The sequence below is a fragment of the Vulpes vulpes genome, chromosome 13 (assembly GCF_048418805.1).
Source record: "Vulpes vulpes isolate BD-2025 chromosome 13, VulVul3, whole genome shotgun sequence".
Classification (NCBI taxonomy): Eukaryota; Metazoa; Chordata; class Mammalia; order Carnivora; family Canidae; genus Vulpes; species Vulpes vulpes.
The window spans coordinates 159,481,208-159,499,938 of NC_132792.1; the positions used below are offsets into that span (position 1 = coordinate 159,481,208).

An 18,731-nucleotide genomic window follows, 5' to 3' on the forward strand; every position below is an offset into this window, starting at 1 on the left:
CAGAGTTCAGTTAGCATTTAACGTAGAATGGAAAACCGATCGTTCAGTGAACAATTCCTAACATCCTGAATGCTAATAATTAATATTATGGGTTATCTACTTATTTCTTAGTAGAAAAGTGTCGACCAGCATCACAAGATTAGTCCTAGGCAGTGTCTCCTGTCTTGATCATCATGTTTCAGTTCAGTTTATCTACTATCACCTCCTCGAGAGAGGAGCCCAGTAAACCCAGTGCACAGAGATAGCAGATTAGGCCAATAGAAGTAAGTGGCTTGTGTGGGTCATATAAGAAATCAGGGTCTGGGGCGCCTGGTGGCTCAGTCAGTTAAGCATCGGACTCTTAGTTTTGGCTCCGGTCATGGTGTCAGGGTCGTGAGCTTGAGTCCTGAGTCCAGCTCTACACTGGGGTCTCTCTCCCTCTCCTGCCCCTCCCCCTCCCTCAGGCTCTCGTGCTCTCTTTCTCTAAAAAGAAAGAAAGAAATTAAAGAACAAAGGTGTTATCGGAATGTACAATCAGGTCCCAAAGCCCAGGTTCTGTCCCGCAGCATATGTTACCTCCTCAAGCCACCACCGTTTTCCAGCCTAAGAATAAAGAGTGTTAGTAGCAAACAGACCAGATAAACCATTTCCTCTCACTGCCAGGCCTGATTTAATTAGGTGGTGCTTTAGAGGGTCCTAGAGGCAATAACCTCATCACCAGTGAGACGAACACTGCAGCCCAAAGCCAGAGCAAGTGCTGTCTTGGTTTATTGCTGAGTTAACAGGAAACCTATTGAGTTATTGCCCTCCCGGAATGCCCGGGGACTCAGAACTTTGAGAGCTGAACTGAGATAAAAATGGCTCTTTACTGGGAAAGCATAAATGAAAACTAGAAATGCCTGGTCGTTCTGGCCATATGACATAATCCAAAAGCAAAGACTAAGATGCTAGGACCGTACGGTGCAGAGGACACGGGGCTCGGGGAGCAGGGCTGTTAAGTACCTCGGAACAGCTTGTGGCAACCCTCCTGGGATGGGGTGGGATGGGATGGGCCAGCGCGTGGAAGACAGCACCCCAGAACTCGTCTGAGACTTCCGCAGGACAGCCAGGACCCCGTGTTTGCCAGAGGGTGCGGCAGGGTGCCCAGTGGAGGGCCTGGCCCGCGGCTGGTAGGAGGCTCCCCTCTGCCTGGTGGTTAGAGCTGAACGTGGCTCTTCCGCTGCGGAGACTCCGTGCCCCAGAGTGACTCAGTGAGACCAGGAAAGTGGGTCTCAATCCAGAAGAAAATCTATATACTCGCGTGCGCCCGGCAGGGACAGACCACATGAACCTCAAGGGCTCTTCTGGCCCGCAGCGTTCCCGGGCAGGCAGCGGGTCTCATTCACAGGACACGCTCAGAAGGTGCCCGAGGCGGACTCTTACTCTGAGTGGTGCCGTGAACTGACAGGGATTAATTAATACAGATCTTGGGCTGCTTCTCATCAGGAATCACTGGGGCTACTTTGCAGAAATTGCGGAGCAGCCCTGTGAGGATCCACAAGAGGACCCGATTTCACCCGCTCCCCACTCTGGCCAGAAGCACTCTTCTGACAGCACATTTTTTTGACCTTTAGGGGTTCTTGGCTTTTCCACCGGCTTGTGCTTCGGAGCAGTGAGCAGCCTAACAAGCTGCTGACATTGGCTTGCACGGAGGACACTGAAAATAAAATCAGCCTTTGCAGTCACTGGGGAGCAGGGTCTACTTTCTAGCCAACTGCTTTGCTGGGTGTGTCGGAGTACACTTAGTTTTGCCAAATACAAGTTACTGAAATTCAGAAGAAATCACGGTGCTGCAGAGCAGTTCTCTGCTGTTTACCACAAATGGAGCTGCCTGGCCCGACCGAGAGCAGGGCCTGTCAGCCCCACACGTTGTAGGGAGACACTTACCACATGGACACACTCGATGTTTTACATGAAAGGTCCACCCGAACTCTACGGGGGTTAAGATTTAAAAGACAAAACCAAACCAGTTCTTTGGTTCAAACAAGCCAGCTAAGTCACTCTGTAGATGTGAACTAAGGGAAAATCGTGAAATCACGACAGCTTCTGCACATCTCAGGCTCAGGGAGAGAGGCCACGGAGGATATAAACAAGCTCCAGGGTCTACTGCTGCCTTTTTTTCTTTTCCTTCCGCTTCGTAGTAGATTCAGTGTAAAGGCAGATGGCCGTGACCTTCAGAACAGAAGGTGAAAGCCCAGGACAGGAGCCAAAAATCAAGAGTTTTACCGTTAGTTCCAGCTCTTCCTTTATATTCTGGAAAAAGAAACCCCTGCAAGAAGGCCAGCATACTTTCTATATTTATTAAATGTTTTTTGTGCATGGTACCAATCTAAATAAAAATAATCACCCTGTATAGGTAAAATGTCTATTAAATGTGAGAAATTCTACAATGGCAAAGCCTAAAGGAACTCAGGGTTCATTTCCATTCCCTAAGAGTCACTACCCGAAGTTATTCTACTTTTGAGCTGTGGTGGCCAAATCCCTCCCTTGGCCCCCCTGTGAAATGTATAGCAGAAATCAAAGATGTTCTAAAATAAAGTTCTGATCTTTTGTTCAGATAAAATCACACCCCGCCTGGAAGCTCAATATACAAAACAGATAAAAGTGGAACTATTCAGTTCAAAGCAGGGCAGACTGCGCGAGGGGGCTCCTGAGAACCCCTGGAAGCCCGTCCACACGTGGAAACATCTGCTTTTAAAAGAAAGTCGCGTCAGTGCCCAGAGCAGAAAGAATAGGAGCGCAAAGGGCTTGCTTGGAGTGTGCCGTGGGGCTTGGACACTCACGTTCATGAGTCTCTGGTTTTCACAGAAGAAAGCCACTTCTCATGCCCTCTGGGTTATGGGATCGCTCACAGAAAAGGAGAAGGGAGGGGTGGGGGGTGTAAGAAGGTAGTTGGCGTTGAAGACCTAGCAAACACTGCCACTGCCCTCCGCTCCCCTGTGGGAATCCTGCAGACCCCAGAGAGGCATCACGTTAGGCTTAGGCGTCAACCAGAATCTGTGTGCTGGGAGCCTCTGCCGCGGCGAGAGCCCAAAGCCCTGACATCTATCTCTGGATGTCCCGACGGCGGAGCTAAACCAGACTGGGCTTCCCGCTGACCCTGAGACAACCCAAGTGACCGCTGTTTCTCTTCATTTGCACTAGCAGAAACAAGAGAAGACCTCTGACCGATCGTCAATGCTGGAGATGGAGAAACGGGTATGTGTGTGCTTGTCTCCCCGCCCCCCCACCCCGGCCCCCGTTCCATCTGAGTCTCTCTCACTTTGTTGTTCATGCCAGTGGAAAAAGTTTGTCTTAAGAAGGCAGGAGTCCTGCCACATTCCATTCCCGGCTTGATAATAAATTCTTTTTGTGTGATTCTGGACAGCAATTTGATTACTAGTCCTTTTGGCTTCTTCAGATGGTCCGTACTTTTCACTTATTCCAGCCTTAGGGTGGGAAGGTCCTTGGAAGGTCACCCCATGCGCTGGTTGGGTGCCTGCACGCACACACGTGCCCAGGACCAAGGTCTCTTTACCCTTCCTGTCACCTTGAACAAAAAGGACATTTTCAGGAGGACCCTCTGCCGTTGATTTTGGGCTCCTGAGCTGAAATATGAGCCAGCAGAGTCTTCCACTCACTCTGACCGGGGGTGGTGAGGGGGCATTCTGTCTGGCTCAACTGCTGACCTCCCCCCGACTGCATTCAGAATATTTTTCTGGGATTTGACGTTCTTGGATTGGGAAGACTCAGATTTATTGATGAACCCTAGCTGCGATTTGACCCCAGAGGTTTAATACGTTCCCATCTCTCCTGTTTAATTTGGAAAGCAGCAAAGTTTTACATTTTATTTCCTTGGCCTGTAACAAAACCTCGTTGGTATCTCAGCTAATCAAGGAATCTCTGAGTTCAGACTAAATGAGGAGTCGGCTGCTGAAAGAGAGGGGGAGGGGGAGGGGTGCGGTTTCCTCCTAGATGCTACTTCCCCACTCACCATCTGCTCCCCATCATGGTAGAAGCAGCTCCTTAGGAATTTGGGGGGAGCGTTACAGACGATAAGGATGCCTCTTCCTAATACAGAGCAAGGGCCCTGGTCACTTGCAGTCGTTTGAAATTCCATGAGATCTTCAGCTTGCGCAGAATGGCGAGGGCCCGACCATTTGCTTATCTTCTAAATGTCTGATGGGAGATTTAGGTCATGTGATTTCTATCAGTGAAGTAGTTTCATCACACAGATCCGAGCACTCAGTCCCCTGCATGAGGTTTGCCTGAGACGTGACGCTGCTGATCACATGGCACCTGGGAAGCAGCATTTTGACTCCCCTCTAAACCCCGTAGATGTTCAACACTCTCATTGTTTCTAAACAGGAGAGGCGAGCCTTGGAGCGGAAAATGTCAGAAATGGAAGAGGAGATGAAGGTATGGAGAGATGTCCGTCCTCTCTGTGTGCGCCCATTCTCCAAGTGCCTGCCAGGACTGGGTGACTGAGCGTAGGCCCCCCCTTCCGGGTCTCCCCACACACTCAGCCCCCTCAAGAAGCCATGTGTGAAGAGGAGCTGAGCCTCTCTCCTCAGCCATTTCATAAGCGCTCTCAGATCGCACAGCATCCCCTGTGGGCACCCCACCGCCCTTCTGGGAACCAGTGCTGCCTCTGGTTTCAGGGGAGGTGTCTGGCTGACCTGAGACAAACCTAGGTTGAACTTCTAAGATTCTCTTTTTTTTTTTTTTTTAAAGATTTTATTTATTTATTCATAGAGACACAAAGAGAGAGAGAGAGAGAGAGAGAGAGAGAGGCAGAGACACAGGCAGAGGGAGAAGCAGGCTCCATGCAGGGAGTCCAATGTGGGACTCGATCCCGGGACCCGGGGTCACGACCTGAGCAGAAGGCAGACGCTCAACCGCTGAGCCACCCGGGGATCCCAAACTTCTAAGATTCTCTAAGCAATAGCTTTGCCCCCAGGGGCTGGATGAAAAGGCTAAAACAAGGTTGCCCCCTCTGCAGGCCTCACATTAGGCGCCTGCGGAAACCTGAACATGGCCCGAGACCTTCCTGCCGGGCGCACCTCCCTGTCTCAGCCCCTCGCCGGAAGGGCTGCTTGAGTCATTCTGCAGCAGAATGCAGATTGGTTCACACGTGGATTTCCTGCCCCAGTCCATTTCCCCCGAAGTCCGCAGTAATACTCAGCACTCGCCCACTAGAATGAGCGCAGGGCTCACGCCTCCAGTTACACTCCATGGCTCTCTGCTTTCCTCTCCTGCACCGTGACCGGCCTCCAAAGACCATCATCTCCATTAGCCGCTGTAACGAACAGCCGCCACCCTGCGCAGACTGACAGTCCACCCAGAAGAGTCAGTTCCCTGCTGCGGAAGGGGCGGGCGAGCGGTAGGGAGTATAGAGCTGCCCGGGTAGCCACCTGGATGGCATTCGGGAGCACCTGAGCCCTGCAAGTGCATGACGCCACACGCCCGTAATCACCTAGGGCTTTTGCTGGGCCTTGGCTTTTTTTTTTTCTTTTTTTTTTCTTCAAGGATCTTATTTTACCAGATGTCTGTTATGAAGCATTCATCTGGCGAAACTCAGGTTTCTTTGCCTGGGAACCAGAGCACTGGGGTAGTATGAGGCAGATCCCAGGTCTCCTGTGAGCAAGCATCCGTAATATGCAATCGGAGCACATTAGGAGAGACGTTTATTACAATGGCCAAAAACATTCGGTTATTTACTGAAAAAAAAAAATCTTTCTCAGGACCTGACAAGGCCCCACTTTACACAAGATCCAGCACTCATAGTGGATCTTCTCATAGTCCTGTTTCTCTTTATAATTCCAGAACAAAGGAGACGTGCCGTGCTCTTGAGGTCTTACAGTCACGGTTCCCAGGCTGTAACTGATCGTAACTGATCACATTCACATAGAATTTCGAGTAATGCCTACTTATGTCTCCAGAAAGCGGCACTTACTTCTTTGAAGTTGATGTAAAATAGCAAGAAGTACAAATAACAAATGGTTGATTCTCCTGCAGTGACGACCTCCCCCTTAGCATCTCCTCTTCTGCTCCTTCCAGACCCACCTGGGCTACCACACGGGTGTTCGCCCCACGTAGAGCAGTGTGCTAGTAGCGCTAAGCAGTTGTTGATGAATGAATCTCCACCGCTCTTGGTTGTTGCACTGGGGGTTTCCTCCACTTTTGAAGCCCCCTGAGTGATGCCATCTGTACTCTGCTGTGAGGCAGCTGTCAGTGATGCTCATTAAGGAAGAGCCGCATGCTGATCAGGAGCGTGTCAGTGAGGCCAAAGCTGGTGCCTTCTAATGAGTACCCAGGACCCCAAAGCCAGCCCAGACCCACTGGTCATAGAACTCTGCACCACGTCCACCCAGGCCCATGCACAGGACCCAGAAAGTCCCCAAATGGAGCAGTTGAGGTCCTTCTGTCCTCCTATCCCAACCCTAAATTACCGGGCATGAGAGCCCCTTCGGGGGTTCTAGTGGCTCCCAGTCCTGTGGTCTGAGACAGGCTTACGTATTTTTCTCTCCCTACCCTATGAGGTTGTCATTTCCTAACTAGGTCACGACTTCCTTTCTTTCCTCAGTAGAGAGCACAGTACATGAAGGTGTTTGCTCTCTCAGCCTTAAGTCATTTGCCAGCCAACTTCAAGTTCAGTTGTTTAAATTATCAAATGGAACCAGATCCTGAGTGTTTAGACCTCAAAAAACAGGTACACCAATTTGAAGCTGTTTTTGTTTTTGTAGTTAAAAAATGGACCCATTCGGTCAGTTGCCATTGTTCTCCATCATCAACTGCAAAGCCACATGGAGAAGAAGCACCTGCAAGTCCTAAAGCCCCTAAACGCCCTTTGCTCCGAGCAAAGCCCAACACCAGGTTTCCGCATCGTCCAGCTCCCCTAGAGGGGAGGGGGCAGGAACACGCCGCGCAGCCAGCACCTTGAGATAGGCAGAAACTCCCCCTATGTAGATACAAACATCATGAAGCTCCTGTCGCTGGCCTCCAAGGAGCCTTGGAAGCCGCTTGGGTAGCCTTGGGGCCTTCTCCGGGGCCACAGCTGACGGTAATGAACATCTTGGGAATGGTCAGTGGTCAAGATCTGTGCTGTGGGCAGCCAGGCCACCTGGGACCCAGCAGAGCCGCGGGCCGGTTAGCCCCTGGCCTGTTGCCTATTTGGTTTATACAGACGCTCAGACCTCTGGGGCAGTCAGTAGGGAGCAGGTCCTCCAGGGACCCCCGAAGATGTGGTAGGTGCTGGAGGACACAACGTGGCTCTGGCGCCTGTTCTTGTGACTCTGGCAAATACAGTGCCAGAGCCAGGTTCAATGGGGACCATGCGTCGGGCTCCCCCAGACGTACCGGGGCTCTGTGCTTGTGACATGGGCGGTGCCTCCCTGGCCTTACCTGAAGGGTAAGTATTGCTCTGCCCAGGACAGACTGCGCTCGGATCCTGGACTGCAGTGGATTCCGTGCCAGCCCCTGACAGCTGTGCATGTCAGCGTGAGCCGTGCGCCGCTGCTCTGGGGCTTGCCCACCTCCGACCTGACGACATTTCTGCTGCACCCTCCATTCAGCCTCGGCCTCCTTCCCAGACCCTCGCCCTCCCTCCCCCGGGTCCTTGCATGAGGGGCCCAGCAGCCACTCCCCTTTTAGGTTGGTCTTGGAATTTTTATTTTTACTTGCTCTGGAAATACCACTAGCTGATCCTGCCCTCGCCCACCTTGCCCTGTGCCCTGCCCTCCCCTCCATCTCCTTACGGTGCCTTGTTTCCAGTTCTGTTCCCTACGGAACATTCCACCAGATTGTTTCCTGCCTCTCTCCCTCATGCTGTTAGCTTCCAGATTCTTCTACCTCGATCTGCTTGTACTCACATGTTAGATGGAATCATTTTCATAGTTCGTGTCATTAACGATATTCCCTGGGAGGCAAGGACCACTCCGTATAATGACAATGATTATGTTGAAAGCTTTGGTCCAACGTTAACACCAAAGAAGGGTGAGAGCCAGGGACTTTCCGTTGGTTCTTACGTTTGTTCCCTGCCCATTTCTTTAAATATTCCCATATGCTGCACCATGATCTCCTCTGATCCCAGTCCTCTCCATGGATGAGGTGCTTGCAGAGGGTAAAGAGCATCGCCTGGCCCCTGCCCTTCAATGGCTGCTCTACCTTTTTCCCAAGGTGCTCATTCTCCCTCTTTGGGGGAAGAGAGATTCAGCAGTTTGTCTCTGCTTGTTTTTCGTTTTCACTGTTTTTTCCCCTTCATGCTGCCTTTCACTTTCTTGCTTCTTCACTTCCAACTATAACCCACTAATCCTTCATTTCTATCCCTCACATCCGTGTGGGTATGAGGCGCTTCTCTCTGGTTTGTCGTCACTGTAATCCACAGGATTTTTCATCTTCCTCTATGAAGCCCCATTTGCATAATAAAATCATTTCCTCCCCCAAAGAGCTGATGGTCTTGGTTATGGGGTCAGTACAGATGACCCCTTAGGCAAGGACAAATAACAGTAGGCAGGCCGGGGATACAATGCCGTTTAGTGAAGTCTTTAAGGTCCTTTATGGGCTGCAGGGTATTAGGAACAGTGTCTGTGGGCTGTTGTTCTGTTCCATCTGTAATACTTACAGATAGTGAGGTCTGCACTAGTACATCACTCTAACCAATTCCATTATCTTGGACATTTATGATTCCTCCAACTTCAGTGCACAGCTGTAATTCTCAGAGTAGGAGTGTGTGTGTTGTGAACAGCTGCCAGCCTCTTCATGAGCTGCGACAGAGAGCGCACGGTTAGCCGTGAACTCCGTGATGCACGTGGTCATACAGCAGGTCAAAGGCGAGGTAGCAGTCCTTGGGTCTTGGAACGAGCCTCTGGACTGCGGAGGAGAACCGGCAGGGTTAACGAAGCAGCATCCTACCGAACAGGTCAGAGCACCGTGCAGAGCTGCCAGTGTCTTGTCTGCGTATGTGCCACTTGAACCTTCTGAACAGTGCATGCCTGGTACAGGTACTTAAACGACAGGCCCCTCTTTTGTTTTCCTTGTTTTATTTATTTATTTATTTTGAATAAGAAATAAAAGAAGGACCCAGAAACAAAAAGAAAACACAAGTAGGAGTAGGGGGCCAAGTAGGGACGAGAGGAGAGGAGGGAGAAAGGAAAGGGCCTCAGCTGGATTTAGGAACACGGAGTCCTCAACTCCAGGTCCACTGACGATGAAGAAGGGCCCCGAGGCTCGGGCTGCACCGCGCTGAACCAGCTCAGAAGGCCCCAAACCACGTGTGGACTGTGACTCTCAGAAGTGCTCCACGTGCGCTGCCTGAGAGCCTCGCGGTGGTGTCCACGTGGCGACCTTCAGCCCCGTAGCCCTCGTAGCCCTCAGCGGGGACATAGGCCTGGCTCCCCCGCTCCCTGGCGCGTTCCTCCCTGGCCCTCCCCCCTGCACCATCACTCCTGCCTTTCTCATTTCCTTTCTCGCATGCGGACTAAAAAACGAAAACAAAAGGTCACGTGATTTCTTTGTCCTACTTTGATCTCTTCTGGTCTGTCTTGTCTCTTTCTCTCTGTCTGTCTGTCCCCTCCATGTTTCACCCTCTACAGAACCTCCACCAGCTAAAACAGATTCAAACCCTGAAGCAGATGAACGAGCAACTGCAGGCTGAGAACAGGGCCCTGACTCGAGTTGTGGCCAGGCTCTCGGAGTCCGTCGAGTCCTCGGAGGCGCAGGAGCTCTAGTTCTTGCCCCTCCTCTCCACCTCACTTCCCTCCTCCACCACTGCAGGCACGTTCACCCTTCTTGTTGGGCCCAGAAGCCCTGTGCTCACCCCGCTCCACCAGAGCCGCCCCACGCGGTGCCTGTCCGTGTCGGGCATCTGCAGGTGCAAGGAGCCGGGACTGAGATCACGGATGGGACAGGACAGCCTAGGGCGACGAGGGCAGTGGGGGGCCTGGCCTGGGCTCGTGGTCTGTTTGGTAAGAGCAACACGCGGCCTCCCCCCACACCCCGCAGACCGAATACGGATTTGCTCACGTGGCTACTTGGCTACACAGGTGTACGCGTGTGTGCTCACGCCTGTGTCTGTGCACGTTTCTTTGGTGGAGTCGTGGGTCGCTGAAGCGGTTGGGGTTGGTCCTGGACTCCAAGTTGTTGTCGAGCCTGGGGTAACCAAGGGCAGGGGCTCTCAACCCTGGCTGGGAGCTTGAAACATATGGTACCTGGGCGTACCCCCCACAACGCACGCCCCAGAATCAGTCGTCTGGGTTGGGACCCCGGCATCAATAGTTTTTGAGACCTCCCCTGTTGATTCCTTTATGAAACCAGGGTTGGAAATGGCCCTTTGCCTACCAGACAGAGCTGAGTCCTCTGCATCCGACATGCAGGATGGGGCCGGTGGCGCAGAGGCCAGAGCTGCACACCAGCAAACGCTGTGCGTCCCGCCGTCTGAGTAGAACTGGGTATCCTTTGCCTCCCTCCTGCAGTAATCTCTGCTTCCCCCCCTCCCCGGAGGCATCGCTCGCATCCCCGTCACAAATCTCTGAGCCCTAGGGATGTGCCCCCGGACCCCCACCCCTCGCCCAGCCAGACGTTCCCTAGCGGAGGTGGCTTTGCAAGGGAGATGGCAGTCAGCGGAGCAGGCAGGGCGTTTATTTCAACCGAGAACTGCAAACGTGTGGTCTGCAAGACAAGCTCACAGATAACTTGTTTTCCCGTCACGATGCTGTGATGGGGTCGCCACTGCTGAGCGGCTTCACCCTCTGAAATGAGTTTTTAATTTTCAGCGACGATCTAATTAGTCCTGACCAACGCCTGTTCTTTTCTGTGCCTATTTGCTTGTGCCTTCGGGGTCAGGGGCTGCCAGCTAATACCCACTAGATCTGAAGCCCCCAAATTACCGTAAGGGCTGAGCTAATATCTGCTGTAGATGCCGTCGCACACCAAGAAAATTGAAAGGGGAGCGGTGCATAGCCTGGCACCAAGCTGCTCCGGTACCCGACGTGGTGCCGTGTTAGGTCCAAACTCCACGCTCCACAGTAAGCCTCAGGATCATGGGGAGATTCGACAGGGGTGAACTAGGGACCCCAAAACAGACCTGCCATTTGTGTTTAGTTTCCGTCTTTGTGCAAGATACTCTAGGATACGGGGCAAAACTGGATCGTGTGCTTTCAGTAGTTAAGACCTACGGTGACAGTTGTCATTTATTAAGGCCTGTGCATGGAACTTTTTTTTTCCTTAAAGATTTTATGTATTTATTCCTGAGAGACCCAGAGAAAGGCACAGACACAGGCAGAGGGAGAAGCAGGCTCCATGCGGGGAGCCCGATGGGCACTCGATCCCAGGACCCCGGGGTCACAGCCTGGGCTGCAGGCAGCCGCTCCACCGCGGAGCCCCCCAGGGGTCCCTGCACGGTAGTTTATATGCTTTTGCCTCAGTCCCCAGAACAATCATTGTACCAGATGGAAAAACCGAGTTACAATTTAAGTAACCTGCCCGAGGTCCCCGAGAGTCAGGGCAGACCCGAGGTTCACACAAGTATGCCCGGCTCCAGAGCCCTCGGCCCCGGAGGGGAGCTGTCTGGTGTGAGGCGGAGCCCGGCCGCTTGTTGAGCGCGGGCCCGAGCGTGGTGCGAGGGGTCCTGTTGGGCCGCGCTGTGCCCCGCCGTCGCCGCTGCGGCACGGAGGGCGGCCCTGTGCGCTCTCGGCCTCTTAGCAAGCCCCCAGCCACCTGCCAAAAGATTTTGCCCCTGCGAAGAGGCCTTGACGCAGTACACGGCTCCTGTGGCGGACCCGCAGACGGGCCCCTCAGTCTGGCCCATGATCAAGAGAATATTCCGTGACATGTAAAAATATATAGAATCAGACCGTGGTGTCCAAAAATAAAGTCTTACTGGAACTGAGCCCTGCTCACCTGTTTACATATTCTCCTTATGCCCTAAGTACCTTTGTGCCAGGAGCGGGGCTGGAGTTGGAGCAGACGCCTGCCTTGCTGCCCCCGAGTCCCTGTTGGCGGGCCCCTCGCAGACACCCGCGCCGCCCCCTGCCCGAGGGAGACGGTGGCTAGGCCGCCGGACTGTGTGCTCGGGGACTCTGTCCTGCCTCGTGGTTTGTGCTGGTCCGTGGGGATCTCCTAAGAGGTCGTCTTCCCGGCGTGTGGCGCCAGCCCCTTGCCCCGGGTGTAAGCAGCGGGGCCGCCCGCTCCCTGCCTGCGCCTCGGTCGCCCCAGCCGGCCTGGCCCCCCGGGCTCCTGGCCTGCAGCACAGCCCCGCCCCAGGTCCCGGCGGTCGCACTTGCCCAGGACGCCGTCCATCAAGCTGCCGTAACCTAGAAAGTCAGAAATTAAGAAAAGCTGGCCTCGGGGGCTGCCGCGGAGCCTGGTAAACCTCGTGCCCCTGCGGTGCCCCCGCCCGTGCCCCTGGTCAGGCTGGAGCCCCGCGTGTCACAGCACCTGGGCATCTCCTCTGTGGGGTCGGGTGTACGAGGCTTTCGCCCTTTGATTTGTGCATCGCGCTTGCTGTGCCCACGCTCCCCCTCCGTGTGGGTTGTCGTGCGCTGCGGCTGCCAAACCGCCTCGGCCAGTTGTGTTTTTTTCCCCAAAGCATCGAGTCCCTAACGTGAGATCACACCACGGCTCAGCGAGGCGGCGATTCCGAAGCAGGGAGGGCTCAGCCGAGCTCTGATTCCATGAGTTGCGGCAGCCCCCGAAGGGCCCGTGGGGCTCAGGGCACCGCTCACGTGCACCCGGGGCAGCAGGGGGAGCAGCGCGGGGCGCCGCGTGTGCAGGTGGAAGGGCCCCCGCCCCCCAGGCGCCCCCCGCCGGGAAGCCCGCCGTCCCCGAGCTGCTGCTGTGGCCCCACGGCCCCCGCGAGCCGCCACGGGAGCTCTGGGCAGGAGCTCGGTGCATACGCCCATGCCCCCAGCGCCCACCGGGTCCCTGGCCTCCCGGCTTCGGTGGTGGGTGCGGGGGTCCTGGTGCGTCGCGTCACAGCCTGCGCGTGGGGGCCCTGGGGCCTCGGCCGACCCCCGTCAGCCCGGCGCTCCTTCCTCGGTCTCCCGCTGCATCCCCGCGGCTCCCGTGGGCTCCCGTGGGCTCCCGTGGGCGAGTTCAGGGCACGAGCGACGGAGAGCCGCCCGCGGCCCGGGGGGACGGGAGACGCAGGGAGAAGCGTGCGGTACGAGGCCGAGGCCCAGCGTGCCCGTTGGCAGGCGGGGGGCCGTGGTCCCCCCAGTACGGACGGGCCGGCCCAGCAGGTGCAGGGGGGAGCCGCCCGGGGAGGGCTGCGGGGGTTCACGGCGCCGGCTGCCCCCGGCCCGGCTGGCCTGGGCGGGAGGGTGCGGGGCACGGGCCAAGCTCTAACAAGCCTGTCCCCTGTCCCCGCAGGTGTTAACAGAGCTGAAGTCCGACAACCAGAGGCTGAAAGATGAAAACGGCGCCCTCATCCGAGTCATCAGCAAACTATCCAAGTAGACCAGGCTCCCGAGAGGAGGCCCGGAGCGCGGGCTGCTCTCCCCCTCGTTCCGGCCCCAAACGGTGAATGTTCTGGTGGAAGGACTCCCGCGCCCCCCTGCAGCCGCCTCCCCCGCGCACGTTCCCTCTGCGCTCTCGGCGCCCGTTCCGCCCGTGCCCCCCGCCCCCCAGCTCCAGCGTGGTCGTCGGAGCCGGCTGGAGAGGGCCTTGGGGCCAACACCGGGCTCGGCCGTGGACCCCGGCCTCCTGCTGCTCAGCTCCTTGCCCACTGTGGGTTGGGCCCGAACCTGTAGGCCTCAGCCCACCCAGTAGCCCACAGCCTTTTCTGCGGACCCCGCGTCCCTGGTCTAGAGGAGTCTTACGGTGGCCCCTCCAGGACCTGCCCGGGACGCCAAGAGATCAGGACGTTGGCATAACCGCGGGCCGGCCTCCGGAGCCGAGGGGACAGGGACTCTGCGGCTCTCAGGAACCGACTTTGCTCCGGAGTTGCTGCTCTCTGTCGGCAGCCCGGCACCATCCCCGCCGTGTCTCGGTTCCGTGTCCCCACCCCACCCCCCGGCCCCCTCCCCGGGCTCCGATGACCTGGCTTCCTTCCTGCCTTGGTCCTTTCATCGTCCTCACTGTCGCCCTCAGCCGCCGCCCCCCACGGTGTTGGCCTAGGACGGAGCGTGTGACCCACTCGTCTGGCCACCGTGGAGCGCCGTTCTCAGGCACCCGGGAGACCAGGCGAACTGCCTCGACGGCACCTCCGGCCCTCGTGCTGCGAAGCCAGACCCCGGCAGCTGTCGGCCCCCGGTTCTCCTCGCCCGCCCCTGGTCCCCAACCGCCCCCCTCGTGACCTTGTTCTCCCCTCTCCGCGCCGGCACCTGCTCCTCCGGAGAAAGGAAGTCCTTGCGAGGAGGCCTGAGAGCTGGGGAGGGAGGCTGGGTGGGAGGCCGACCCGGGCCCCAGCCCGTCGGGAGACACAGATGCTGTCAGCAGGTGTCTGGGGACTCTGGCGGCTGCATCAGGGGACAGACCCCCGAGAGGGTGGAGGGACGAGCTGCTTCCAGCCCGCTGATGGGGTCACGGCGTCTTAGAGCAGCAAGGCCCGGAGGTCGCTCCGGGGAGCTTCCCGTCGTCGGGTCGCAGGGACCCGCACCTGCGGCGCGACCATGGCTCTGCCCCACAGCCGGTGCTCCCGGTGGCTTCATTCCTTGAAACGTGGGCAGGTCTGATAACCAGCAAGCTCTCCCCAGTACGAGCTGGGGTCTGCCCGCGGGGGCTCCGCTCGGCCCTTGGGTCACCTCCCCGTAACCTTCCTTCTTGCCGGCGCCTTCCGGGCCTTTAGGGCGCCCCTCGCGGCATCCGCTCCTGCCGGTCCCACCTGGTCTGGCCTCCGCTGGACAGAAACAGCCTCTTAGAACAGCCAAGCCCAGGCGCGGCCAGCTCCTGCCTCGGCACAGGGCGAGCCCCTGCCGCCCCTTAACCTGTTGGTCCTTCATCGGCGTCTCCGCCTGGTCGGTTTCTCTGTAGTGCAGCTCGGGAACTCCCTGGCTGGGATATTCAGCGCTTGCAGGGCCGTTCTCCGAACACATACTACCTCTGGCCGTTCTTAATTTCTTTCCAGAAAACGTCAGTGTAGTTCTCCACGGCCCGTCTGAAACATCGCATGCTCTTTAAACCAGAGGCTGTCATTCAGGATCCTAATCCCAGAATAGGAAATGTGTCCCCGCTGGCGAGGCCCCATATGCATTCTTCCTTCCCAAGCACTTCCCAGGGAAGCTACTACTGATTGGGGTTTTGCGTGCGCAAAACCCAGGGGAACGCTGTGGGCTCCGTTCTCGGCAAAAGCTAAGTCAGGGAAAAACGCTTCCTCGCGCCACGACACACGTCCCCTGGTTTTGGGGGGCGGGGGGTGACCAACACAAGGTGTCGGCGAGGTGATGGGCCCGGCGCACCCGGGCACTGGGCAGGGCTTGGGTGTGGTTGCTGCGTCTTCCTCCGGGACGGAGAGCATCTCGCCCCTCTTCACCGGGCGGCCTGGGCCCGGCTTCCCGAGGGCCCCCTCCTCTGCTGGTGCCTCGCAGGAGCGTGGGACGGGACCTTAAAACTCTGAGGTTGGTGTTAGGCCCCGCTACCGCACGCAGCCCTTGCACATCAAAGATGCCTTTTCTTGCCAGAACGTTCTCCTTGTGATGAAACATTTACAAGCATTTCGATCTCAGGAATACTGGTTTCTGTGCCCAAGAAATCGTGAAAGTGTAAACCACCCTGGGTAATTTCAGACACTGTTAAGGAACTGATGTCATTACACGGACACACTCAGCATCCCGGTCCCTTCCCAGAGGGTCAGACGCCCTTTCTTCGAGGCCAGCAGGAGGCCTCCCTTCTCTCGGGCTGTCGGCCTCTTCGGTGGCCACAGGTGCCCCGTCCCCGGCCTACTGGTCTGGATACCCGAGGGCACCCCAACCCCAGGGGCTCAAGCTGCGTGAATACCGCGGGTGTGGCCAACGGCCGGTGCTCGGCTGCGGCGCCGTCCGAGTCTTTACGGGAAGTGCCGCGATGGGGCAAGGAGGTTTCAGTACAACTCTCCATCCTCTCTTCTCATGAATTTGACGTTTTCAAAACCAAGCCACGCCTTTGGGAGTAGCGGTTCGGCCATTCCAGAGACTCTGGCTGAAGTTTCCCCGCTTTGCCTGTTTGACTCCAGGGCTTGTTCTCCAGGCGGCCCTGGGCCTTGAGGAGCGCTGCCGGGCGACCGGCTCCCGCACGTCCTGGGCGTCGCCTCTAAGGAGTCTGAGGCCCAGGCCTGCCCTGGGCTCCTCGGGGCGCTGGACCCCGTTGGGTGGTCTCGCTAGTCCCTGGGCCCTCCCTGTCTTTCTCCATCAGCCGCAGGACGCGTTCGCTTCTCTTCTGGGCCTTCCCGTCTCCCACCCCAGGCTGGAGGCCGGGGTGCATGTCTTGCTCTCCGAGGCCACTGAAGGGGGCCTCCTCTCTGGTTTGGATCATTTCACGTGCTTTCCCCCCAGAAACAAAATGTGCTTATTTGACGGTTCTGCTCAGGAACACAAGGCTGAAGGCACCCGCCAGCCTCGAATCCCACAGGATGTGTGTCAACCCGTTTTGCCATCAAGGGCTTTTAATGGAGTCAGGAGCAGCCCCGGCCTTGGTTTGGTCTTGGGATTCTGGCCAAGGAACCTGCGTGCAGCCAGCCGTTCACCCCCCTCCCTCCTGAGGTCGCGGGCACCCCCCGAGCCCAGCCGAGGATTCAGCAGCTGAGCCACTGGCCCCCCTGGAGCAAGCTGCGAGGTGGCGCCCAGCCCCGCACCTGCTGTGTGGTCCTCAGGCCCAGTCATGGTGCAGGTCCCGGTCCCCACACCGGTGTTGGGGGGAGGCAGTGCGGGGGGACAAGCCTCCTGGAGTCAGAACCAGCAGCCAGGTACCGGGCAGCCCTGCGGCCCCCGCAGTCCCCTTCCCGGTGTGCACAGCGCACTTGGACCCCATAGTCCTTAGGGTCCGTTCTCAGCTTAAAATTCCGGGGTTTAGTTACTCCTAGGACGATTAGGACATTTCATGAACTCCGAATTCTTGCTCTTCCTAAGAGTGGAAAACCTTGTTTTCTCCTAGATTCTGTGGCATGGGCAGGCCCCGGGTCCCTCCCGGCCTCGCTGCAGAGCGGACCTGACGCCAGGGTGACTGGCTGGCGGCGGTGGCTTTGCGGCCTGGTGGGAGCCCGGCGGGGGGGGTCGGAGCCCGGGGGCTGCGGACGCAGTAGCTGCTGGGCGGGGGGCGGGGGCGGCCCCTGCCTCTCTGGGGTCACCAGAGTCGCCTCTCGGTCCGACCCTCGGGGCAGGCGGGTCCCTGGCTGCAGACCCGCAGCGCCCGGGCCGCCCCGTCCAGCTCCCCGGTGCACAGCCGCCCGCCCCCACCGGCGGGAGCTCGGGGCCCTCGGAGGTGCCCGCGGCGGCCCCGCCACCCGCCACCCGCCACCTGCCGCGGGAGGCCCCGAGCGAGGCGGGGGCACCTGTAAGGCCCCGGGTCGCCCCTCCCTCCCTCTCCCCTCCCCTCCCCCCCCCCCCCCCCCCCCCGCAGCCGAAGCGCACGTGTGACTCGGGCCGACGCTGGATTCACTTGCTGTAAATACACGGGGGGGGGGGCGGGGCGGGTCCGCCCGGGAGCTGGGAGCATCCCCCGCGACCGCGAGGCCGTGCCGGGTGCCCGCAGGGGGGTGCCCGCGTCCGCGCGGAGTAACGAGCCGCACCTGCGGCGCCTGTAGACACGACCGTATTTATGAGCGAGTAATAAACCGTGTTCTGACTTTGTGACTGCGCGTGCGCGGGGCGCCCGGGGCCAGCAGGGGCGTCCGGGCGGGGGCGGGGCTGCGGGCACGCGTGGGCGCTCGGGCCTGGGGCCACCCCGCAGCCGCCTGCTGTGAGCCGGGGCCCGGGGGCTGGGGGGGTCCGGGGGGCTGGGGTGGGGCGGGGGGGCCCGGGGGTCCAGGAGTCCAGGCGCCCCGCAGCCACGGGAGGAGCCAGGCCGCACCCCCAGGGCGGCCCAGCCCGGACGCAGGTGACCAGGTGACCTGCCGAGGAGCTCGCGCGGGGTCGCCCGGCCCGCGACCCGGAGGAGCCCGCGACCCGGAGGAGCCCGCGACCCGGAGGAGCCCCGGGAGCGCCTCCGGCCCCGGCCCGCCCTGTCTACACCGCCGGCCGCGGCCCGACCACCTGCTCACGGGAGCCTCGGCCCAGGGCGTGACCCCAGGGCCCGGATCCAGCCTCTCCCTCTCTCCGGGCCTCTTACAAATGAATAAATAAAATCTTATAAAATAAAATAAGACCAATGAGAGCAGGACCTGAGATCAGCTCGGGAAGGAGGCGGAGGTTGGGGCGCCGCGGCCCTGGGGGGGTCCCGGGAGGCGCCCCTGGAGACCGGCCGCGCCTGCCCTCGGATCCCGGGTCCGCCTGTGGATAAACCTCCCGTTTGGGCGGGAAACCGGCGTCGCCCGAGCTCGGCCCAGCTGGGGAGCCCGGCACCGGCCTGCAGCCGCCCCGCCCCGTCCCGTCCCCCCAAATTCTGAGGCTTCGTCCTCCGCCCCGACCGAGGCTCTTCGCAGCGGGAACCAGGACCTTGTGGACACGGCCCGGCCCGCGGGAACGGACTCAAGGACCCGGGCCCCCCACGACCCCAAGCCCCCGTCGGGGCGCCTCCCCGCGGCCCCGGGACTCCTCCCTGAGCAGGATGCTGGGCCCCAGGCCCTCGGACCACCCCCCGCCCACCTTATACACCCTCAGGGCCCC

General features: G+C 58.5%; 1 protein-coding gene across 10 annotated transcripts in view; it reads left to right on the forward strand.

Annotated features, from left to right (window-relative positions):
- Positions 1-17,756, forward strand: part of PPP1R12B (protein phosphatase 1 regulatory subunit 12B) — a 204,882-nt gene extending 187,126 nt beyond the window's left edge. For 5 of the 10 annotated variants that reach the window (XM_072733508.1, XM_026018027.2, XM_072733511.1 and 2 more), the window contains 4 exons: positions 3,163-3,216; positions 4,366-4,416; positions 9,591-9,771; positions 13,366-13,546. In XM_072733508.1, the coding sequence (XP_072589609.1) occupies positions 3,163-3,216; positions 4,366-4,416; positions 9,591-9,725 (240 nt within the window). In that variant the 3' untranslated portion in view covers positions 9,726-9,771; positions 13,366-13,546. Of the gene's footprint in view, positions 1-3,162; positions 3,217-4,365; positions 4,417-9,590; positions 9,772-13,365 lie in introns of all 10 variants that reach the window. The other 5 variants (XM_026018025.2, XM_026018028.2, XM_026018031.2 and 2 more) reach the window with 3 other exon arrangements.
- The last annotated feature ends 975 nt before the right edge of the window (positions 17,757-18,731 follow it).